Genomic DNA, 25,542 nt, shown 5'->3' with positions numbered 1-25,542 from the left:
ATAAAAAACCTAAACAACAAAACCCCAAACCAAACAAAAAACACAAAGCAAAAGGACAGAAAAACAGGGTTTTATAGACTGCTTTTCTAGAAAAAATATAGTTTTTCACGGGCTGAATAAAAATGAGGCTTTGATTGTTCCAAAGACCTAATTGTAAAGCAGAGACATTTTGTCCTTTTTTCTAGCTACAACAACTAACATTTTCTATGGTACCTTTCCTCTTTTAACTCCTCCCATTTTATAAGTAGCTGCATAAAAGCAGAAACAGCTCAAAGTTGTTACACCTGGAGAACTGCTAATGCTGCAATATCATCTCAGCCCTTTAACTATCATCAGATAACCTGTCATCGGTTCTGATAGTCTTCCTGTCCTGGCCTGATGGACACAGGCAGCAGCATCTTTGACTTCATTTCTCTCAAGTAATTTCCTACTACATTCAATCTATTTCCTTTTGCTTCTCTATCTCATTAAGTTTTGTGCTCTCCCTTCCATAGCCTGACCTGCTGCTCCTTACTCATATCTGAATGTAATTGTTGACACTCACCTTTTGCCAATATTACCAGTACAGAATACCTTGTTAACTGAACAAGATTTTATGAAACTGGTTCAATTTCTGTACAGACATGTTCATAAGCAAATGCTGTCAAGTTCTGAGAGGTTTAAGATACAATTGATCTGACAATTTCAGGAAACATCCCTCAGATTCTGAAGGTTTGAAATTTGGGACACTACATCAAACCACACTAGGGGGTCTAAAAGTTTGGGATCACCAAAAATCCTTCAGGCACAGGATCTTGTTTTACAGGTTTTCTTCTCCAGAGGAAATTATAGCAACTGTTAATGACCATAACATCACATCCTTCTCCTGCCATTAGATTGTGGTACAGTATAAAAAGCACCCTTGAACGTAGTCTTTACAAGATAAAAAGCACGAAGGAGCAGAAAGGGGATATTTTTTCAGACAGGAGAAAATCCCTTTGCTCACAACACTGAAAACAACGCACTGCTGGCACCTCCTGTGGCTGTCACACAAGTTGAATGTGAACGCCTCATTCTGTTGCATCTTTTCTCCCAGATGAAGACTTCCCACAATAGTTCTCTGGCTTAGCACAAGTTTTTGGGAAGGGTGTCTCAATCTGCTTTGTTACTTATAACTGAAATCTTTCTTTGCATTGTCAAATCTAATCAGGGCTAACAGAGAGACAAGGGAAGCGCTCCCAGAGAGGAGGAATGAATGTGTGCGACTGCATGTATACGTGTGCCAGCACTTGTGCACCTCCCAGTGTGCTTGCTAAAGCTGTCGAGCCTTTTAAATTTAGGACATGGAACTAAGATTCCAGGAATCTGCTTGGTGGGTAACCAATCATATATAGGATTATCTGTGGCTAGGCCAGAACATAAACTTCCAGAGATTTGGCTCAGAGAGGCTGTACCTATTGAGCAGATAGGCCAAGGACTCCTCAGTTCTGGAGAAGTAACAAAAGCCCCAGGCGAGGCCTGGCCTGTTTTGTGATTAAATAAAGCTCGTTTGTGCTGTTCTTGCTTTTTACCTTTTTCCATTAGATCAACCCAGTCAATTAACCTTAGAATAAATTTCTGTTAAAATCAAAGCAGCACATGGGGCTTAGTTACTGCAAAATGAAAAGTTACAGCCATTCGGGATAATAAAGAACAAGGCCCAGTGCCTGATTATCTTTAATTAGTGCAATTATAAATTCTGATGAGATCAGGAACCATTTGAAGTCATCAATATCATATTAAGAAGCAAAATTACCCTATTTAGTAAAAATTGTTTATCACAGTTTTATGAAGAATCATCCATAGCTTTAAAATAATGATGGAGTTTAAATCATGGTTCAGCACTTTGCAAATATTGCTGCTGCCTTTGGGAGGGACACAATTCCAATATCTCCTCCTAAGGAAAAACAGCGGGTCTGCTGCTGCTTCCCTGGCCTAGGGGGTTTTGGACTTTTGCTGCTGCCAGGAGGTTAATTTAGGGAAGGGCAGGGACACGTGTCTCCTGAGGCAGCAGAAGTGGCTGGAGTCAGGCCTCGCCATGCCTGCAGGGGTAGTATTTTCTAGCCAGAGCTGCAGGTCACAGTCGTCTTTTGAAGTACAGAAATTGAGGATTTACCTTAAAATGACACATGTTGGTAATTGTCTGCACAGTCACCATTTAAGCCACTTGGGAAGACAGGGTTGGGATCTGAGAGGAGAGCACAAAGATCTCTGCAGGCAGTATTCCTCAGGGGAGGTCACTCTGATCATTCGGATGTTTGACAAGACTGTTACCACTGGAGAGCTTCAGTAGTTCCGCAGGAATCAAACCTCCTGTGGTACCATTGTCACACAAGGTACAATAGTCACTACTGCTGAAGGACACACTTGCTACCTCCAGAGGTTCCTGAAGTATAAGGAAGTCACCCTTTCCTTGTTGTGAGTGAGAGGGGTAATTCTTTCCCATGCTAGGGCTCTCAAGGTTGGCTTTAATTATCTCAGAGATTTTCAGGCCAACTGTATCATCAGCATGGTTTTGTGCAAACAGCAGTCCCAGCCTCACTTCTATCTCTTCTGCGCTTACATACCTGCTGGGGACATACTGTTGGCTTGGACCTGAGGCAAATACAAAGTCTTCTGCAGCAACCAAATTTGTGCTTTCCATAGGTTTCAAGGAGATCTGGGAAATCAGTTCTTGGGTGCTTAGATCAGAAACTCCATCTGCAGTCACTTTGTTTGAGTTCCTGGCCTCTTCTCGTCTGAGCTGGCTACAAGCCTCATTAGGTCCAACCCAGTCCTAGTGAAAGGATCAATAAGTTCAGGACATTTTGCTTAGTGTTCAAATCTGACAAATAACTGTTATTTTTGTATAGCTTTAGCACAGTAATCCAGAGATTTAGTGCAAATTTACCAGACAAAGTTAGAGTAAGAGTGTAAAGAATCTAGCTGCTAATTTCACAAGAAATTTTCAGGAATTCACCTCCGGGATATACTGCAGGCTGCTTGTATTGCTTTGGCTTTGCAAAGACGGGTGCACCTTTCATGTTCAGTGTGGACAGGGAGTAACTGGAGGGGGTTTATTTCTAAGGAGATTGGAGCTGGACAGAAGCTCTGGCAGTGTAGCTAGTATGTGGGGCAGGAAACAGAAACTATAAACTCCCAGGAAGACCAGAACCATGTGTCAGTAACTCTGCTCAGGAGCTAGAATGATTAATTCTGGGGAAAAAGTCCTCTGCTCATGATCTGAAGGTCATAAGAAAGAAATGGAACTTATTTCTTACCTTAAAATTTCCATTGTGCAAATTATAGAGTGGCTGAAAGAAAGCAGCTGGCGTGGGGATGTTAAAGCAGGAGAGGCTTTTTGCTCTGAAGTGATAAAACAACACTTAAAATCAGAAAAAAACCAGACAGTTTTTCTATATTCTGTCTCAATGACATAGCACACAGAGATGGCATGAGAAGCCCATTTCACATGGCTTCTGACACCTCATGCGATCGTCTGCCTCCGGCACATGCATTTGATGTTTCTAGCCTGAAGCACAGTTTTTAAAATTTCTGAGGAATGCTCTATGCTGCAAACTCAGTACTGGTCTATCAGTCATTATACGCACTGAGTTATTTATGCCTTTGTTTAGCAACTTATTTGATCTAATCCAATGTTTCTGGAAGTGTATAGAGTTCTAGGTTCATTACATTTAGACAGAGAAATTCTGCCAGACATCCCAGTCCCTTTATTAGAGTCTATCCTGTAAAAACATTTTATCGTATGGACATTGTGTATTCTGTTTCTCTAAGAGTGACATGTATATGGAGCGTAATAACGTATGTCAAGACAGAAAAGGAAGAAGTAGGAGATTTGCCTTTGCTCTGCCAGCATAAAAAAATGCAGAGGATGGTTGAACCAAGGCTCTAGAGACACTTTTTTCTCTGTACAGCTTGGTCCCAGAACCTATGAAACACTGAGCCTGAGTCAGTGTAGTTTGCCTGTATTGTTATTTTACTGACCACTGCCAGGTATGTCACAAGTAGCTTAACGCTGACATCAGTTTAACCACCTTTATGGATTGCTGTCTACTTGCACTTTTAATTTATCTATGTGAAACCTAACCAAAAATTTTGATGGGTTTAAATTTCTTTAACTCCAAGAGACCCTCAATCGTGAGCTGTAGCTGAGTTTGGGTACCACAAAGGCACTTTGGTCTCTTCAAGGATTGTGTAGTGGGTCATTAACTATCATCAGCCAAGGAACATGTCATGTCCCAAGACTGTCAAAAAAGCTTTTGACAACAATTGAGTCTGAAGAAGAAACAAGAAACAAAAGGGATATAAGGACACTTGATTTACCCTCTTCAGGCTACAAAGATCAAGGGGAACTTAATGTAACATACCTTGAAGAAAGCTTGCAGTTCCAAAATAAGTAGAGTAGAGTGCCAAAACTCAGAGGAATGAACAAGAACTGCATAGTTCTGGTATTTAGGATATTTTCAGACAGTTTTGGTACACCTAGGAAAAGAATCAACACAAAAGTAATTGATAAAAAGTCTGGAAGTCAAGCTAGAACCCCACATAGGCAAGCAATGCAAGTGAAAGAGGCTGCTAGAGACCTCAAGGAATGTAATTTGGCTATGAAAACTTGAGGGAAGCTAGTTCTGATTTGAAAAGCTTCATTTTACCAGGTATTTTCGTTTTTTTGGGACACGGACATGAAAAGATATGAATTAAGGTCAAAACAACATTCTTTATACCTGCTCTTTGAAACAGCGTTGTCTGGCTCCACTCGCTCCACTGACTATGGTAGGAATCCTCATTTTCAGACACTTTGCAGCGAACTCGTGCGATGTAAGCAACATCAACGCGAAGCTCTGCGGCTTCAATTTCTATCTGCGGCAGTGAACTGGGTGGTGTCTTGTTCAATGCAACCTGCAAAGTATTACAAAGAATTTCTGTTAACAACACCAGGCACAGGGATGGTCTTTTAAATACTCTTCCCTCCTTCCTTTTCTTTCACAAATCCTCTTTTCTTGGGTGCAAGAAGAGGGCGTGCATGATGATGGATGAGTTCTGAATGCAGAGTTCAGGAGAAGAAGATTTACTGACCTTCACTATTGCTGTTTTATATAAAGCTTTCAGCCTTGATGTGGGAAACCAGAAAGGCCAGCTTAAAACAGTCAGCTGCCAGAAGGCCCTGGACTGAGTGCCAAGGCCATGGTGCCCACAGAGCAAGGCAGCATCAGTGTGTGCCTCATCCAGTTACCTCCCAGGACACGCTGTACTCCTTATACTGCAGCTCATACTGAAGAATATCAACGAGGTACCAAGGCACGCTCCACCAGATCTGGCACTTGCTGGCAGTGACGTTGATCTGGATGTTCGAAGGTGGATCAAGTTTTACTGTAAATAAAGTGGGGGTTTTTTACAATATTTTTGACATGAACACCACAGAAGGAGATGCATGATACTAGACTGACTAGCTGGAAGATAAAGCTGGGTCTAAAGAGCAATACTAAGACCAGCAGTAGACCAAATTAGCTTAGGTTAGGTCAGAACAGCTACAGAACGAACTGTACATAAATGAATGATAACTCAAATAGCCCCTGGGGACAGCCCAGCAAGCAAAGAACCACTCCGCATGTCACATTCTGCTCTTCCAATGTACCACTAATACAGACAGTCTCTGAGATTTCAAATACTAGAGCATTTCTCTAAAGTACCAGGCCATGGGATATTGAATTAGATCCATGATTTTGATTCCTCATGACTTCATTTCTTAAAAAAACCCAACCAATATTAGAGGCAATCCAACTGTACATTATTCATGGCACAAGAAAATGTGACGCAGGTAAGAAGTACGTTTGAAAGATGCTCCAGAGCCAGCCCTCTCTGAAGTCCTGGAAGAGTCAGAATGGAGAGACACTGGGACTGCATCCTTAGTGATGACGACCACACAGTGCACTGCACTCACCAGGGATGGGCAGGCTGCCTTGTTTCCATTATTTTCATTTGCTGCCTTTGAGGCCCCCTCTGTTAGAATATCAGACCCATCCCAAAGCTGCTGGGCAGTGTCAGCTCACACCTGCCCTGGTTCATACTTACTGTGCTGGCGGGGATTGTACTCTGGGAAAGTAATGTACGTGTGATTACGTCCAAAGAAGTTGCCTTGGAGAGAGACTCTATAACCGTCTGTTTCCAAGATCTGGCTGGCTAAATGGATTGTGCAGTGGTACTGATTCTGCATCCTCTCTCTGGCAATCAGTTTGCAGCTGGCGTTGTGGCCCTTTGACCAGAGGCTAGAAGAATAAAAGGGCTGGAAGTTTCTTTTAAGTCATATGATTAAGTGCTTTTCAGTTTATGAAAGATGGGTGGCAGCTTAGCACAGCACCACATTCTGGAAGAACATGAACCTCTTCAGCGCAGATGGCAGAGAATAAAGCTGGCTGGACAGCAGGGCTGAAGAGGGAGGAAGGAGACACCTTCATAACCTCACTGCCGAGAGCACCAAACCTCCCGGGAGCTGCACGCAGAGCCCAGTAGCTGCCCCTGCTCCCTCTGACAGTGCTGCTGGGTGTTGCTGCCAGGAAAGCATCTGGTGTGGGGGGTAGAGTGGGTGGACAGTTACTTACAAGTGCACAGCACAGAGCTAACAAGTTGTGCATTAAAGCCTCTTTCACTATGAACAAACCAGCACTGACAGCAAAACATGTCAGAGGTTGGTCTATTGTTTGGGGTTTTTTCTAATTGGGTTTTTTTTTAATATTCACAAGCTTCAGCACATCATGACAGAATGAACGACAGAAAATAACATCTTGGGGAAACAGCTCCAAAGAACAGTCTTCTATTATTAAATTATATAATGTAGCCATCTATTAGAAAATATTTCATGTTGCATGTGACCCCACAATAAACTGGGATACCACAGTTTATCAGCTTGGCATTTTTTCATAGGTTTAAAATCCAGTATCACTAAGACATTTTTTACTTAACCTTACCAGTATATATGAGGCATCAAATGTCAGCGTGGCTTACCCTCATGTAATAGTTCACTAGTTATTGGTAGTCAAGACAACATTATTACATAATCCAAACACATTCACCTCAAATTAGCATATCAAAATACTTATTATCCTATCACCTAGCAAACTATTCACCTGATTTCTTCTGTTAGAGGAAAAATTATTCACATAATATTCTGTTATTAAAACTTACAACTAACTGGACTTCCAGAATCCTTTTGTAGATGTATTGACTGATTTAGATTAAACCACTAGGTGTTGAATTTCCAAGCTACAAGGTAAAACGGGATCAGAAATTGAGCGGGCAGCCTCCTGCCAGAGGGGCTCTGGCCGCCCGGGGCGGAGGGCCCCGCCGCCGGGGGAAGGTCTCTGCGTGAGGCCCTGCAGAGGGGGCCCCGGGCGGACGGACGCCCCGAGCCGGCCCAGCTGCGGGGGCCCCACGGCTGCTGCTCCCCCGAGGCCGTGGGCCCGCCAGGGGCTGCCAGGGGCTCAGGCAGGGCGATGCGGTGGCAGAGCCGCGGGTCTCCGGCTGTGGCGGGAGTGCAGGCCGCGCCAGGCTCCGCCTCTGCGGCTCCGCGGGCCCCGCCCGTGCCACAGGCAGCTCTCGGGCGCGGCTCTTACTTGGTGAACTGCAGGTGGAAAGGTCCGTCTCCCACGGGCTCCCCCGCTGCCCACACGCACCTCACGGTAGTCTCGTAGTTGTTGAGGCAGCTCAGGCTGCCGGGGAACTCTGCAGAGGAAGGAGACCCGAGCTGCATTCGAGTGTCACCTGAGGGAGGCCGCGCTCCGGGACTCGCTTTCCTGAACCGCGCCTCATCTGTCCTACCTCGCGGTGCTCCTCCTCTCTTGTACCTGCTTCACTCACGAGATGAGTGTAAGACCTTAGGGCAGGGACCTTGGGCAGTGGCTGCATTTTTGCTGCTGCCCAGCTCGTCCAGTATGTGCCTGGCATTGCCAGCCAGCTCTACCAGTTCCTGGGACCGGGCAGTCGCAAGATCTCATCTCGCACACTTTAGGGCCCGTGAATGAACAATGAGCACATGCATGCACCTCTCTTCCCACAGTGGACCTATTCCAGATCTCCTCTTACCTCTCCCTCTTCCTTCACCAAAGAGCAGCACAGCAGTAACACACAACTGGAGGCCCAGCTGCCACCCATCTCCTCCCATTCCAGACAGTATCTAAAATAAAACAACTGTTAGAGGCACTTTTCTCAGTACTTGTACCAGCAGGCCGAAGCTTTAGCCAGCCCTGACACAAGCTGACCTTGATTCTGTTAAGACAACTCAGATACATAATTTCTTCTATAGGAACTGATGTTCTCATGGCAGTAAATAGCACTTAGCACAGGAATCCAAAGCACCAGCTGCCTGAAAGGAAATCTTCAGTTCCTGCCATTTGATCGGGGCACAGGGGGGTGTTCCATCTTTCCTCTTCCTGCAATTTTTGGCATCTGATTTATGACAAGAGCAGCAGAGCACCACAGTGGGTTGGAACAAATGTTCATGTTTCCCTGTATCCTGTGTCTGACAGTAACAAAAACCAGATGCTTAGAGAAAACCATAGCAATAGAGGAAGCATAGATGTTCTTCTCTCAGAACATTCTCAGCCTTCAGACATTTGCAGCTCAGGAGCTTCCTGAAGCAGACACCATTTCTGCATATTCAAGGCTTCAACAAATTTTTCTCTCACGAGCTCGTTCATCAGCAGTAGTCACCTGCTGAAAGTCACCTACACCACAAACACTGCTGCCTGCCATTAATGAGGGGTCTTTTTCCCTTGAGGGAGTTGAGTGACGGGCCTTCTGCACCTACCCTTTCTCTTCACTAGAGGAACATTTGCTTGAACTGCTGATGTCACAAAACTTTTGAGGAAACATTTCTTCAAGTCATTTGGAGTTGTCCTGAGCTAGTGTGAAAGGGTTTGAGGTCAGGAACAAAAGCTAGGATAGAAATGGGTGTTTTAGCCTACAGATTTTGTATTTTAGAAATTTTGTATCTGAACAAATATAAGACCTATCATAGTTTTCTCTCTCTCAGACACACAAACACACATACCCAAGATGCTACAATTCCAGGCAGATAACCAAATCACTCATCTACAATGTGGGAATCTTGGGATCATATTTCCTTCCCATAAAACAAAACTCCAAAAGACAGAAACGGAGAGAATAACTGATACGCTTCTGGTCAAAGTACTCATCGAGGGTATAGAATACTTAGGGCCTAGTCATTAACCCAATGTACTGAAGGGTTGTGTAAGAATATTTGAAGTATATCTTCTGCAATATGAAACACTATCTCTCTACAAGGTTATGCTGGACTCCCTCTCTTTTTAAACAGAAATTCCATTCTGTGAATTCTTTCCTGATGAAGTTTTAATTTAAAATGATAGTTTTCCATAAAAAGTTTGATTTGATGATTTTCCAACAAAAAAGTTTAATATGAAGAATCCTGACCTGATCTACTCAGCAATATATGGTGCTTTTAAAGATGCTTCCAGTTTGCAATATTTGCCGTTACATTAATGCAGTATCTCTACAAGTAGTGTGCTGCTCTAAGGAGCCCTTGACTCAGACTGGAACCCAGAAACATGCAATGAGGCAAGGAAGGAAGCCAACAGAGGGTGCAGGCAAGGACAAATACCCTGAGAGAAATACAGAGAAACTCTCTGAGTAGCCAGAGATCAGCTTAGGAAGGCCAAAGCCCTGATAGAATTGAATCTGGCCAAGGACATCAAGGGCAACAAGAAAAGCTTCTACGTGTATGTCAGTGATAAAAGGAAGACTAGGAAAAATGTAGACCCTCTCTGGAAGCAAAAGGCAGACTTGGTTACCTGGGATATGGAGAAGGCTGAAGTACTCAATGACTTTTTTGCATCGGTATTCCCTGGAAGTGCTCCAGCCACACTGCCCAGGGGACAGAAAGTAAAGGCAGGTACTGGGAGAATGAAGAACTGCCCACTATTGGTGAAGATCAAAACCATCTCAGGAACCTGAAGGTGCACAAGTCCGTGGGACCTGATGAGATGGATCCACGGGTCCTGAGGGAAATAGCGAATGAAGTGGCTCAGCCACTATCCATCATATCTGAGAAGTCGTGGCAGTCCAGCGAAGTTCCTGCTGACTGGAAAAGGGGTACCCCCATTTTTAAAAAAGGAAAAAAAAGAAAACCTGGGGAACTACAGGCCAGTCAGTCTCACCTCTGTGCCTGGCAAGATCATGGAGCGGATCCTCCTGGAAACTGTGCTGGGGTACACGGGAAATAAGGAACTGACTGGCAACAGCCAGTGTGGCTTCACTAAGGGCAAATCCTGCCTGACGAATTTGGTGGCCTTCTCCCAACAGGGTGACAGTGTTGGCAGATAAGGGAAGAGCAACTGATGTCATCTACCAGGACTTGTGCAAAGCATCTGACACTGTCCCACACGACATCCTTGTCTCTAAATTGGCGAGACGTGGGTTTGATGGATGGAGCACTCAGTGGATAAGGAATTGGCTGGATGGTCACACTCAAATGTCCCATGGAGAGCAGTGACGAGCGGCGTCCTCGGGGGTCGGGGTCAGCGCTGTTTAACATCGCTGTTGGTGACATGGACAGTGGAATCGAGTGCACCCTCAGCATGTCTGTCAACACTGCCAACAGGTCTGAAGTTGTCTTGAATAGGAGCCAGTGAAAAAGAGCCTACGCTTAGCAAGGATTTGATACTTCGATCATTAGGATTGGTTTACTGAGGGAAATCGGTGATCTGGTGGCTACAGTAGCAGGAGCTGGACTCCACAACCAAAAGTCTCCAGTCCCAGATTTCACAAAGCTAGACAGCAGCATCCACATATCGAGCACTTCCCTGCAATAATGCCTGCTTACAGTGTCCCTTTTCTGAATTAAATAATAAAATAATTACAACGTTTCAGAAACTGATGAAGAGAAAAGGAATCTTCCTGGCTTCCGCTTCACCACCTCTTCATTTATGGGTTTTCATAAATATCCTGTTTTGCTGCAGACCTTCTTCAGAGTGGGGGTTGTCAAGAGGAAGCGTCACCATTAGCTGATTTTAGCAGAGAGAGGCTGGGAGGCATGAAGTCTCTCCTGCTTATCATTCTAATCAGGGTTGCACACAATCCCTGTGATAGATACAGTAAGACTGACTAAACATGAAATAGCTGCATGAAGTAGGATTAGACATGTGCTTACAAGAAGTTGTTGAGGCACACAAACAAACACAGGTCAAGATAACTAAACCAGGACAGAATATTTCCAGGTAATTGCTACTAATTTGATAAACTCCCCCTCCCGCCCCCCTGCCACAAGAAGTTCTTTGTTCAGTTCTGCAATGTTTGAAACATGTCAGATGTTTCCTGGTTGTCTAGCTCACCTGGAAACAAACACAGCATGTTTAAATGCAAATTTATTTGTTAGAAGCCATGCATGTTAGTCATAAGCAGGTGATGGAACGCTGTATGCTGAAAGGCTTATCAGAACAGGATTTGGGGAAATAGCACGTGACCAGCTGCACGAGATTCTGCAGTACATTAGTGCAGTTAGAGGAGCTAACACAGGCTGTGGAGGCATATCAGTTAAAAGAAATGTTACTGCAGGTACATGTAGCATCTGTAACACCATTATTAGCTCATTTCTTCTGTTGGGATCCACACTTTGAACAAAAAGTTGCTGAAAAGATGAAAATAGTTCTAAAAAAGGGCTATAAGAATGGTCTATTCCTCAGTAACTTTCCTCAGAAACCAACTAAAGACCAACTAAATCTCTTTACCTTAACTAGAGGAAAGGCTAAGCAGTAATTTCACACCAGCCATAAGTATCTTACATGGGAAGATTTCAGGTAGGATAAAAGTGTTGGGTTTTTTTTAATCTACTAGAGAAAGATATAAAGAATCCAGCAGTTGGGCACCAAACGTAGATACAGTCAGAAAAAAAGTGCAGAATTTGTACAGAGGGGAACTACCTTTGTTGCTGCAACCTCTTGCCTAAACATGTGATCCAAGACTTGTAATCTATAAATCTTGGTTAAGCATCTTAAAAAAAACCCCTTATCTCAGATGGAAGTCGTGAAATTGATGCAGGACTTAGTTATAATTGTCTGTTCTAAAGTAATCGTGCTAGTGTTCTCCCCTTAACATTGGCCATCTTCAGCCTCGCAAATGTAAACTTATAGTACATTCCAAAAAGCTGGTTCACAAACAGGCCCTATCACTTCTCAGTAACTGTCAGACACTTCCCACTTATGAAGGAACTAATTATACATTTTGTAGTGTTCGGGGGAAATATCAATTGCAAGCACAGAGACATATTAAAAGGTTGTTTAAGTAATGTCTGCTGATGCTTGCAAAGAGTTTGGCCTTGTGAGAAAACAGCTACATTTTTGCTAGAATCCTAGAGATGCTCCGATGCCTTTTCTCATCTTTCGTGCTCACTGTGCTTCCCACCTGGCTCAAGTCACTCAGCTGTGGGAAAAGAATCGGCCTGAGGCAGGTTGAGCTGATGGCAGCCCAGCCTGACCACACATAAACTGGCTTGGCAAGTTCCAGAAGAAAATGACTGCTTTGGTGAGATTCTCTTCCTCTTATGAGGGTCAATATGGAGGTTTTGATAGGCAGTGCAGGAAAATTGACAGTCAATTGAAATGTCACCTCCTCTTGGTGCTGGGCAGCAGACAGCCACAGAACGAGACAAAAAATGAAGCAAGTGCAAAAGCACTTTTCAGTTTCAGTGAGAACGGGTGGGTGAGGGGACTCCTGGTGCCAGAGCAGGCATTCATCATTCTTCCCATGACCACCATCTCTGACCACCTCTGCAGCAGCAGCTCATTACCACTCCAGGAACCAAGCAGAAACCAACAAGGTGCCAGCGCCATTGCAAGGGAACATCTCACTGGCACGTCTCAAGTCCAGTGCCAGCAGCAAGGGCACAGTTACACCAGCTGGGGCACTGGGAGACAAACCAACTTCCTAGCCAGACCGATTCATGCTGCTTTTGCTCTAATGCCCAGTTTCTGCCCCACTGCTGAGTTGTGGGAGAAGGCAGAAAAGCCCCGTAGGTGTGGGAGGTGTCAGAGGAAGGGAGAAGAACCATTTTCACTGTGCAGGAAAGAAAGAGTCCAAATGCCTGAGAGAAGGCCCTGAAATGCTACACCAGGTACGCTGCCACCAGCCCAGGTTACTGGTTCAGCACCAGAAGCTGACCAGTGACCTCAAGTTCCCAGGTGCTCTCACGCTGGTTGTGATGGTGTTTCCATCTTTTCTGTGTGTTTCCAGGGCAGAGTTCTTCTGCCTGTTACCTGCTCGAGGAAGTGAGGCCTTCCAGCCATGCCTTTCCCCTCCCCTCCTGTGGTTCCCTCAGCTGCCTCCATTTCCCAAAAGTCATCTCAAGTAATTTTAACCAGAATCAGATTTTCCAAATGCTCCAACTTCTTATCAACATAAAGACAGGTGATCAACTGTTATTGCTCTATCTGTTTGTATTACCAGAAATCCACATTCAAAGTTCTGGCTAACTCCCACATTCAGGGTCCAGTGGAACACACAATAAGAAGAGAACCTTTGCTTTTAGAACTCTATAGAGTGAAATAAATTACTTGATAGATACCACTGAGAGGAGAAGTAATACAGGAAGGCAACAGCACAGTCTCAGCATGTGGGTAGCCTAGATACTGTCTGGGTTTTAGCAACTCAGCAAAGTAGAGCTTTAAGGAGAGACTTGAAGAATGAGGTTGAGGTAGCTCAAGAGGACGGTAGGCAGTACCTTCAGTACATAAACAATAGCATGGAGGAAGGTTAGGAGGAGGTGGTTGATGATCTAGTACGAAGTGGAAGCTGGCATCATAGAGAGTTGACTTCTTGATATGGAGGTGAGAGATGACAAGAGGAGGCTGTCAGTGACTTAAAGTGGGGACAAGAAGTTTATGTCTGATATGATAGAGAAAAGGAGATAAAATAATTGTACAGAGAAATGTAATGGGTTCAAAGTGATGGACACAAAAAAGGACCTTTGCATCTCCAGCCTTTGGATGATTACAAGTAAGACAAGATCATCTCTACAAAGGCCTGATAAAACATGAAATTGAAGTGTCATACAAGAGCATGAGCAAGGATTTTGTGTGGAGATGTGCACAGAAGATTTGTCAGCGTGCTCGAGTACTCTCCGATACACGTACTGATATCATATGCCAGCCCACACCAGACAGCCAGGACTCCAAGGTTCTATCCCACCTCTGCCATCAACTTTTATATACAGTAGATTATTTTGTCAGTGAATTTTTTCTTGTTGCAGCTCATGTATGGTCTGCCAGGCTCACCTAAATCTTAGAGGAAGTCAGAAGCACGTTCCAAAACATGCTCTGCAAGACACACATGGTGCACAGTGGAGCAGGAACAGAGACCTGGACCCTTGAACGCTCTGTTTCCATTCCTTACAATTTAGCAATTAGTCATAAGTGACCTGCTCTCCCTTGGCTGTAATCCCTTCCTTTGCTTGAACCTCTTCCAGAGGCAGCACCAACAGGTACTAAAGGCAGGACACTGACCCACCCCATGAAGTAAAACAGTGATGGGCAATAGTGTGTCTGTTCCAAGGTGCACATCCCCCATCCATTAGGGGTACCCCAGGTGCACATTCTCCAGAGTGATCCATTGTACTATTAAGTGTGATTGTTTATCGTGGGCAGTCCTTCAATCATCCCTGCCTACAAGAAAATATTTCGCAGGTCCTTTAATAAAAATTAATGACATATTATCTACCTCCTGAATACCAAGGCCTCTAAGCATGTGTCTGACAGGAGCATGTCAAGTGCACATAGTAGACTCACATGATCAGCGTGCAAACTGCTGGAGAATAAAAACGAAGTAGTAGATTTCCTCATCTGCACAGATTATCAGGGACAACCCCATATAAACAGTCGTCTTCTCCCTTCATCTCTGAAGTGCCTTTTTCCCACAATTTGATGCTCAGGAAGCTAGGTACTTTTAGATTAGACAGACCTGGATCCCAGAGGCTGAAAAAAGCTGCTATAAAGGATGACTACTGCAATAAAGCAATATTCATACACACACATATGTATGTATATACATATATACATACACACACACATTAAAAAACCCCATATTTTTGTTTGCTAAGTCCCAGATGCTGAGGGTTATTTTGGCTAGATTTACATTCACATGTTTCAGTTAGGGAGGAGTACCTAAAAATAATTCATCCAAGATGGTGCATCTTTCTAGCACAATCCGTATCAAAATTAATGCAGTAGTGTGGTTTTGTGCTCAGCAAATAAGCAGAACAAAAGTGCAAAGGCCCTTCTGGTGATTTTATTGTTCCACGTTCCTAGTACAAGAAACAATATAGAATTCCACATTTAGGCAAAGCAATTATTTTTCAATATTTTAGCTCAGTAGATGTATCCTATCGTTATTTACTGGCATGCATATCACAGAAATATGTTAAACGGTCTTACCAGCTCAAAGGAAACTTCACTTTTCGCACTGCTTCTGTCCCTTGATAGTTTAGGCTGTGTGGTTTGATGATCAGGCAGTAGCAGCAGTGGCATAATAAAGCAGAGCTTACTGTGCCCGATTTTAAAGATAATCTCAAGAACCAATGAAAAGCTGCTCAGATTATCAGATAGAGTTAAAGTAGCTGCATCTGCAATTACTCATTAGTGATGGAGAAACTGAGGAATTTCTGTTGAAGGGTTAACATTTAAAAGGCCAAGTAATTTCCTGAATATAAAAGAACGTCCTTGTAACAGAAGAGCTCTAAGTGACCTGGGGCCATTTCCTAGCCCTGCCGGGATTTGAGAAGGCTTCCAGGGAAGGGCGCAGAGCGGAGGCAATACCTGCTCTGGGCCCCCCCCGGGTAAGACTTCTGCCGACTCCCGTAAGACCCCTTGGTTACCCACCTGAACATATATTACACTTTTCACAGTTAGGACAATCCTGAACAGGAGCAGAAACAGAAGGCCCCTAAAATGCCAGCAGCCTTCAGAGCATCATTTAAACAAATAACACCTGCTGCTTCAGAACTGTCCAGATGCCTGTCGTTCACCTGCTGCAGCAGAAAACATCCCTGTCTCCTGTAGAGACAAACCCTATCCCTGCACCTTCCCAGCCTCTACAGCAGGTCACCATAAAAATGCTACCGCTGCGCAAGACACACAGCTTTTACCACATTCTGCCTACAGGGCAGACAGAAAAATCAGTACAAGAGTTCAGCAGCAGTTTGGCTCAAACAGCAAAGCACAAGCCTCCTTTCCCAGTTCCTTTTCGTATTACTATTCCAAAATACAGAGCAGTATTTCTGACAAGAACATCACAGCCCTCTTCAAGTTGCCTTTTTTCATACTCCCCCCATACCCCAAGTGCCACGCAGCCCAAAGACTGTTAACTGAACTCCTGCTCTCTAAGGGCCATGCAGACCCTTCTTTCATGTTTTCCAGGACCCATTTACACCTATCCCACTGTCCCACAATCACCTTCCATCAGATGAACATTTTTTCTCACCAGGTGATTTGTTTTAAGTTACATCTACCTTGAATTTGTTTGTAGTAGTCCATTTGGACAGACACCCACTGTTTGTCTACTGTCAACTCAGGAACAAGTGTGTATGTTTTGCTATCTCCTTTGGGTTTGGATCACAGAGACAAACATAGTAAACAGGAGAAGCTTCACATTATAGTGGAAGCTGCTCGAACACACAGCACTTGCTGTCTGTGCTGCAGTCCTCAGTTCATACCATAACGCATGTTTTTTAGCCTGAGATAGACTCATACAGACCGGGGTTTCTGTGTCTACCTGCCTCTATGCTTGGCTAGTGAACACACTGTTAGCCTGTCCGAGCAGATGGTCAGTGTAACCCAGGACCATCTCTGCATCCTGATCATGCTGTCTCTCACAAATCGGTGAGATCTGGCTTCCCTCTGCTCATCAAGTCCCCCAGTACAAGGACACTGTTCTGGTCAGTGCAGCATCTTAAGTCCACTATCACATCCCTGACTTGTGAACACTGTGCAAGGTGCAGCAGAGCTCAGCCATCCAAGGGCTTTGTCTGACATCTTCTCGCTGCCGCATCCCACTGCGCAGTGTGACTGACCCCACCTTCACAAGGCAGGCTAAAGTTACATCACCTGGTTACCTGAGCACAGCAGGAGCGGCTGAGCAGATTCCCCTGCACTGAAGGGCTTTGGCAGCCTGTTGCAAACTCTTTTCTTTTAAGCAGACCTGCTTGGCTGAGCACTTCAACACCAAATGCCTTTATCACACTATTATCATAACTCTTTCCTGTGCTTCACATTGCTGTCCAGGAATCTGCCACTGCAGGTTACTGAGATCACGGAAGGGTGGAGTGAGACGTTTTAGAGACAGCTTGTTGGAGAACAGGGGAGGCCTCCCAGAAGCCAACAAAATGTGGACTTGCAGTCCTACCAATGACTCTAGCATTCCCAGGGAAAGTTTTTCCAAATTAGGTACTTCTAGGCAAGGGACATTTGCAGTTTGTTGCTAAGAGCAGCAGAAAAAACCCCACCTCAAACCCCTTCACATCCACAGTGTCAACAACTCATTGGCCAAAACCTTAATTGTTCCAGCTTGCTTCAAAGGGAACAGTCTCCCTTATTGTAATATCCTTATGCCACATACCAAAGTGACTCTTCTCTACCCATGAAGTCTGCCTCCTAGGGTGACCAGAGGCGACTTCTCACCCAACATAGCACCAAACCACCACCTTCTACCAGACGTGCAGCTGGATAGTGTGGCAATAACAGAAACAGCTCCTCCGGCAGCTCCGGGGCCAGCGATGCCAACAGAAACACGGAGCACGCAGAACCGAGATGCAGAAGGACCCTAGGAGATCAGCAAGCTTCCCCTCCTCCCTGAGGCAGCCTGGCGCTGTTACCATACGGTAGTTTCTGAAGGGCAAACAGCTGTGAGAGGAAGCTGCAGGATGTTACAGCCCAGCAGCACACGTGGCAGAGACAGGGTGCAAGTGCCCGCGCAGGGCAGGCTCAGCGCATCACCGGGCGAGCGGAGTTGGCTCGACCCGGTGCTGCCTCGTGGAGGGTGTGTGGGGCACTTGCAGCACACAGGGAGGATGCATAAGCACGCTAAGACCTTCCATGGCTTCTCACAAAAGGTGTCAAGAAAAAAAGAAAGTAAGGAGAGAAGGAACCAAAAAGTGTTGGTATGTTGGAGCAGCGCCCAGGAAGCCCCTGAGCTAGAGGTGTATCGAGGGAGTAACAACAACGTGGGCAAAGCTAAGGCCTCTAGGTTCAAAATCAACTTAGCAGAGACCACAGCTGTCTGAACAATCCAACCAGGGATGTGGATGCACAGAAAAACCCTCCCGGCACTCACCTGTGAAAGAAACAGCTTCTCTTCATTGATGCACTCCCTCTTGTTTAGGGAGCTGTGGGGTTGGCTAAAGTCTTGGCCAGGATGAGGGAGAGGGAACAGTTTATTGGTATCACAGCAACAGCAGATTATTACCACACTGGAAACATGCTTCATTCAACACAAAGGTTCTCTCAGTATAAGATCTCCTGGAGCCAGGCAGCCCACAGGTTAGTAGCACTGTGCCTACATAAGATGTAGATCTTCACATTCAATATCAGTATTACAGTAACTTTTTAAGGCAATTAAGGTGAACAAACCAGAGAAACAGGGATGTCAGAGCAAAACATATTCACAGTTACAGTGCAAATACCAGTTTCATGGCTGGCTTTATTACCTAGAAGAAATTGCTCAAACTTTGTGCTACTGACCTGTTAACTTCAGTAGACCAGGTCCAGGGCAGAAGATGGAGTTGCAAGCACATCCAGGTAGGACAACATTTCTGAAATTTCTGTATAATTCTAAAAGCTGCTCAATGTTTCAGTTAATGTGCTTGGAAAATGCTGGGAGAGATGCTGATTCCGTAGAAAAGCCTGGTAGCAAGATTTTGCCTGGAATTGTAGGTGTTTTGAAGACTTCTCATTTGCAGACTCCACCTGGAAAGGCAAAGTCTTTCTGAAATCTGAGTTGTGTTTGGTCTCTTGGACACACAGTTCTGTGATAATTATAGGATAATTATTTTTGATCATACCCCATGGACAGGGCTGGGACCCTCCATAATTAACAAACTATTACAGTTGTGTTTAAAGAATCAAAGATATTAGTAGGAAAAGTAACACCACTTGTGTTGTTTGGGAATAGGGGAACTTTAATGTAACAAACATGCTTGCCATGGGTTATGCTTCTAAGATTCCATGTACATCCAAACTCTCAAGTCCTGTGAGAATACCAGGGAAAATAATTTAAAGTGTTGTACTCTTTATAAGGCTACTGTCAAAAAAATTTGCACATCTACATAAGCTAAAGGGTAATTTTCAAGGTACAGTTGCTTTTCCTGCCCTTATAAGGGGATTTGACCTAGGACTCTTAAAAAAAAAAAAAAAAAAAAAAAAAAAAAGGAAAGAAGTCAATCACGTCAAGTTTGAGACATTAACAGAATAAGTGGCAATAGAACTAGGCATATATTTCTATGGACCTAACAGTTTTCAGCGCTTACACAAAGTAAACTTTCTTTTCTGAATTTTGTTAACACTTTACTCCTGGCACAGTATGGAAAAGGCCCTACACTCCGCAAGGCAACATCAAGTTCCTAGTTTGTCTGTCCCCCAGTGACAGGGCTGTCAGCGCGACAGGAGACCCACTGCTTGACGTAGCTCCGTGGAAAGTCCTCCCCCTCCTGCTCAAGAGGGATGGGCTCACAGTTGGTCTGACTGTTTTGCTCAAATTCACAGTCAACGGGACTCCCACAGTCTGAGTCCACAAAGCCACTGTCAATAGTGTCCAAATCTACGCAGATCATAGGGTAGCTGTCACCAGGCCTTGCAGTCTGAGGGAAGAAGTCACAGGAGCCTTCACTGTAGGAAACACTTTCACCATCAGGAGAAGGCAGAGAGCCTGGATTTTCCAAATCCCACTGATTAGGCTGCAAGCAAAGGGCTTCTAGGATGCTCCCCATCCCTCCTTCCAAAGCCCTTTCTACTTGCTGGCGGGCTGGGACACTCGTACTCCTCAGGTGGTCTGTGGACACAGACCCTGAAGCAAGTATTTTGTCCTGTGTGCTCAGGTCAGCCGTGTCCAAGTCACTGGACATCTTTCCATCTTCATCATCGACGTTAACCTTGGGGTAACCAGTTTCTCCAGCACTGCTGTCTTCCTTGCTGGCATGCCCATGTCCCCTGTAGACACGGTTGCAGTTGCACTGGCAGTTACAAGGTGTAAATTCATCAGCCACAGTCACGGTATCGATGGACAAGTGCCCGTATGACTGGTCCTGAGCCCCACTGCTGCTGTTCACACTAGACAGTAGGGACTGGCTGTCCTGGCCTGGGGCAGTCAGGCAAGACACACAGGGCTTGCAAGGCAGATCTTTTCTCAGCTCATGCAGCTCCTCCCGTGAGGTGCTGTTGGAAGGATGCATGGTGTAAACTTCTAGGACTTCTGGAAGGACTATTCCCCATTCAAAGAAATCAAGGGTCATTTTTGTATGGGATGCACCAACCCACTTCTGCATAAAAGGACATACAGGGAGAGAAAGGTCAGTATCATCAGGTTAGAGTTCCACAGAAATGACCAAAGTTCTTAAGCTTTCAGAGGCAAAGTCAAACTCTAAAATCACTGACTCCTCATAAATAGCAGGGTATGAGATGCTGCTATTACCAGGCTCAGGCAGCTGCCAGAGAACTGACTCAGGTAATCGAAAACAATTAGCTTTGAGAGGTTTTCATGGCTTTTCAGTTTTCTCTATGCTGCAGGGAACTCCACTGCCCATAGCAGCATTCCTCTGTGCATCAGCCAGAGGTCCCACCCAGCCCAGCCCGTCTCCCCTGCCCTCCTGTCCTGGGCACTGCTTTGAGAGGACAGTCAGGTTCTCCCCGCATGCTGCACCTGCACCCAGCACACACATAGCCCTGCTCTGTCACTTCCCTCGCCTCAGTTCCCTGGGAGGGGGGTCAGGGGAAGGTTTCTCCTGATCTTCTGTTGTGCAGCCATGCCCCAGACCAACCTTTTCTCCCACAGTGACAAGGAGGCGGCAGTGGTAGGCAGGGGACAGGGACCTGCCTGCTGCAGGTAGCGCTCACTCACGACCATCAGGGCCACACACTGAATCCTGCCCCCCAGTATCACATTCTGCCCCGTGCCATGCATTATCTCTAGATCACAGTCCCCTTGCATTCAGTCACAGCTGGGAGTAAAAGCACCTCTGGGTTTCTCTAAGAGCAAAGTAAGTTTCTGTTCTTTTTGGAGAAGTCACTGAAGTCACTCAGATCTCAGCAAACTTTTGGCACGTGCCACTAAGGAATGCAGGTAAGTCCTACCAGAGGATTCTGCAGTCCAGAGGCTGGGCACAACACAGGCTCAAGACCTGGCTCCCTGTCCGACACTTGCCTAATAGCTGAGCTGCGTCAAGGCTCTTCTATGTGCACCACGTTCTGCCGTGTATGAAGGAGGCAACAACACTGAGCTTCATAAACACTGTGAAGGCTTCTGACAGTGTAGCGTGAGAGCTGGGCATTGCCACAGCTGCCAGACTGCCTTAATCGTACCAGCCTCCTGCCCCAAACTGCACTCAGCGTATCTAGACATGAGCAAAGCACTTGGGAAAATAACAGCTTGGCACAGCTTATTACCCTCAGACACAGAACATGGAAAAGTCTTCATTACAGCAGGAAGCACCATGTCTATTTTAATTTCTTTTTAACCTAAGCGACAAAGAGCTTATTACTAAAGCTGTATTGGACAGAAATGCACCTAAGGTTAAAAAAGCTATTTGAAGAAACAGCAGGAAATCCCTTTTTTAGAACTGAACAGACATAGTATTTCTTATTTCCTTCTGACAGTTCTTTACAAATTCTCACCCAACATGAATCTAAGGACCCATGTAAACACAAGAGTAAACAACGTTTCTCTGCTTTCCCTTCTCTTTTTATGCCTTAACTTTTCCTCTAACAGTTTTACTGCTTCCTACCCAATCCAGGACATAACTGAACCCGTTGCTTTGATGCAGGCAGGATGCAGTTGAATGAGCCCCACATCAATTGGTTTCTTGTCAGCTGAAGATGACGTGTCTGTTCCCATATTAGTGGTGTCACCGCATCCCCTTGACACGCCCTGCCTGTGCATCTGGTGCTGTGGCTGTGTGGGCAACTGCTGCTTTAATCTGCACATTTGGTAAGAAGTAACTCAGCTCTAGCAACTGAGGCTCATTCCCCTCCCAGCAGCACTGAACAGCCTAACTGGAAACTAGCAAGAATGTAATTCCCATGGAACAGAGAACCCCATGGATTCACCCCGAGAGGAGCGTGGCGCTCGGCATGCAGGGTGCTCAACACTTCCACTGTGAGCCCCAGCCTGTGAATCTCAAGAGTTCCCACACTGAGTCCACCTGGTCCTGGCTACTTTCCCCGAGAGCAGCCAGTGCCACACAAGAGGACGCAAGTCCCCCGCTGGTGCAGATACAGGAAGCCACAGCAGGGCTGAAAGAGGAAGGCAGGAAGGAAGGGAGACAGCCACTGTGGCTTCAGCCTGAACGACACCCATCCAAGACCCCTTGCTTAACCTAATCACAAACATCAACCCTGCAGCAGTGGGAAAGTACAGGAAGATCATAAGGGCCTAGCTGGTGTCCCTCTCCCAGAGGGTCTAAGAAAAAAGCAGAAACAAAAAGCAGACACTGATGTGTCTCTGATGAGTGCTGCTGTAACAGCAGGAACCTGTTCAGAAAGAGGCAGTGACGTCTGCACTCACATGCCAGTGCTTTTACAGTTTGATAACAACATTGTGAATTGCCCTTCAGCTTAATACAACCGTTATTTATGCACGTTCAATATTCTTTTACTTTTATACCCTAAGAACTCCAGAAAACCCTGCAGCCTTCGCAAACCATTTTGTCACATGAGCAAGTTTGGCTGGTGTTAAAAGAGAAGAGAATTTGGGAGGGCTGGGCAAAGTTACCCAAAGACACTTCCTTCACAGGGAGGCAGCAGTTATCTGTCCCCAGGGCTCTAGCCATCTTTCCAGGATGATATGCATAGCTATTGCCTGTATGAGTGACTCTGAAAAGAGGACTGCAAGGCTTAATGTTGAGCTCGTGTCACTGCAGAGGCTGGACTGGGAGATCTGGCTCTACAATGGCCTTGATGGCAGCATGGGACTGGAGCTTTGGAAAAACCCCAGTTATTGTCCTGGTATCCCTTTGTCCACTCCCTTCAGATTTCCAGGCTTCACAGATCACAGCTCAGCTCACCCACTGAGACAGCACCTACAGGGAATAAGCAGCATGGACACAACAAAGGCCTTCACGCACGGAACAGACACTGGCGAGCACTGGTCCTTATATCTGGAGCCATTTGGCATTCCCTTGAGATAAACTCCCCCTCCCACTGCCCTAATGAAAACTTCTTGCCCAGGACAGCATGATGGGCCTTTTAGTTTAACTTTGTCACATGCTCCACTTGCTTATGTAACCCATTTATATACCTTGAAATCTCCATTATGCACCAGGTAAAGAGGTTTGAAAAAGGGAGCAGGGTCTGGGATGCAAGCCATCTTCTTCCACAAGCTGGAAAAGAAAAGTCTTTGTGTTTACATGCACATTACAGATGCAAAGCAAGGCATCTCCAGATCCAGTTCAAGCAGCTGAAAGCACCTGCCCAGCCTCACTAGCCTCACAAGTTCACAGAGGTGGGGCCTCAGTGACCGTCCAGACCTGCTCACACAATATTCCTGCCAAAGGAAAGAGGCTCCAGTCGTTTCCTTCCTGGAAAAGCACCAAGTGTTGGAAATGCACGTTCCCCTCAGGCTGGGCTGGCTCAGAGCTCTGCCCCGTGCGCTGCTCCCACGGCCCGGTGGCTGCGCCAGCCCAGCGGCCTGTCCCGTGCCAGTGCCCACACCACCTCTCCAAAAAGGAGGGAGGCCCCCAGCCAGCGCTGAGGGGCCGGTGCCAGCTTTGGAAAGGGGCCGGCCAGCCCCGGCTATGGCTCCCATCCCAGCTGTGAGCACAGGAGGACTGGGAGAGCAGCCCAGGGGCGGGGTGGCCCCGCACAGTCCCCCCGTGCCGCTGTCTGTCCCAAGCAGACGAAGGGCAGCAGAGCCCCCGAGAGCAGCGCTCGTGGCTGTGCACAGCTGGGGACGCTCTGCGGGCCTCGCAGCCCCGTAGCTGCGCTGTGCACGGATATACAAGACACAGAGAAGACTGCATGTGAACACCCCATCTTTAGCAAGACAGAATAGGAGCATTACACCAGCTTCCTGAAACATTCTTACCTCCGCTGTTTGGCCAGGAAGGTTGTAACTGAGGCGGTGATTGCCACGACAACACCAAACAGCAGCAGCCATCCCATGCCTGCTGTCTGTGTCACTGCTGGAGAAAGGAGACAGGGTCATTCAGGCTCACATTGCATTTCTACCCTGGTCAATAAGCAGGAGATGGTGAGGACACCCCCTCAATTTCTGCCCCAGACTTTCTCTTAGGGACACTGAGGCCGTCACCTGGGGCTCAGCACTCCAGATACGAGATCTGACTGAGGATGCTCAGAGGAGAGTGCATCAATGAAAGGAGCGGTGCATCAGCTGGCCTGTGGCCTGGCTGTGCTGCAGGCTGACAGCCAACATGTTTGGGGCAGGACAGGTCCCTGCTACATAGAGCCCTGGTGTTTCCGACTCCTGGTTTAGGGACACCTCAACAGATAATCCGTGAAGTGAAAAGAAGAGGGCAGCTGGCTAGTGACAAGTGAAGAAAAGGTGTTGACTAGATGAATGCTTGTTGGCTGCTCTCTGCCTGCAATGGAAAGGAGAACCTTGGAGATGCAGAACTCAGATAACCCCTAGCGGGTGGAGCCTGACCCTGCTGCTACAGCACCATGTCATACTTCGGTCTGAGCCGCAGATCAGCGAGAGCAGGGAGGTTCAGCACATGCTGCTGACATCGACCACTGTCACCCTGCCCTGCTCTCTGCACAAAGACTCCCTGTTTTCACAGCCTCTGTTCCACCATGACAAGCACCAGTGTACTTCTGTGCATAAGGTACTGTGCACTCTCTGTGGAATGGGAGCGGTGGCTACCAAACGGAACAGCTGTGGCCAGCACGACCAAACATCAGAGTCCAGACACAGACCGTAGCCCTGAGAGCAGGATCCCCCCCCCCTCAGCTGAGGGCAATACTAAGTCCCAGTAGTCGAGGCACCTCTACTCGATCTCCCGCATTTCTGAAAGGGGCAGGCAGGACCCTGGGCACTGGAAGGAAGCTGAGGCTGCACTCCTGCCGTGGCACCCAAACCCACAGCCAATGCCACCAAACCCTCCTGCCACGGGCCGTGCTGTAACGGGCTTTGCAGTGCAGGGGGTCCATACAGACAGCACGTATCGGCCCAGGCCCAGGGTTCCTTACTCAGCAAGACAAACATGCCTGTCTTTACTGGACTATTTTGAATTTGTTCTAATTAATCAGATTTGACACTGGATCAACTGGAACAGCAAGGCGA

At 46.2% G+C, this 25,542-nt stretch overlaps 2 protein-coding genes across 5 annotated transcripts in view; both read right to left on the bottom strand.

Annotated features, from left to right (window-relative positions):
- Positions 1-1,778: 1,778 nt before the first annotated feature.
- LOC141966579 (interleukin-9 receptor-like) lies at positions 1,779-8,176 on the bottom strand. Its single transcript, XM_074919470.1, has 8 exons — positions 8,098-8,176; positions 7,629-7,737; positions 6,091-6,284; positions 5,252-5,388; positions 4,743-4,917; positions 4,386-4,500; positions 3,279-3,363; positions 1,779-2,794 (listed from the first exon to the last, which is right to left on the bottom strand). Exons 1-8 carry the CDS (start codon positions 8,174-8,176, stop codon positions 2,246-2,248), a joined length of 1,443 nt encoding a protein of 480 aa, XP_074775571.1. The 3' UTR covers positions 1,779-2,245.
- A 10,303-nt stretch (positions 8,177-18,479) lies between these two features.
- IL21R (interleukin 21 receptor) overlaps positions 18,480-25,542 on the bottom strand; it is a 28,753-nt gene continuing 21,690 nt past the window's right edge. For 3 of the 4 annotated variants that reach the window (XM_074918825.1, XM_074918826.1, XM_074918823.1), the window contains 3 exons: positions 24,325-24,421; positions 23,539-23,620; positions 18,480-20,566 (listed from right to left, as the gene is read on the bottom strand). In XM_074918825.1, the coding sequence (XP_074774926.1) occupies positions 19,652-20,566; positions 23,539-23,620; positions 24,325-24,421 (1,094 nt within the window). In that variant the 3' untranslated portion in view covers positions 18,480-19,651. The remainder of the gene's footprint in view (positions 20,567-23,538; positions 23,621-24,324; positions 24,422-25,542) is intronic. The other variant, XM_074918824.1, reaches the window with a different exon arrangement.

The sequence above is a fragment of the Athene noctua genome, chromosome 15 (assembly GCF_965140245.1).
Source record: "Athene noctua chromosome 15, bAthNoc1.hap1.1, whole genome shotgun sequence".
In the NCBI taxonomy this organism is placed as follows: domain Eukaryota; kingdom Metazoa; phylum Chordata; class Aves; order Strigiformes; family Strigidae; genus Athene; species Athene noctua.
This window is presented reverse-complemented; position numbering and strand designations above follow the sequence as displayed.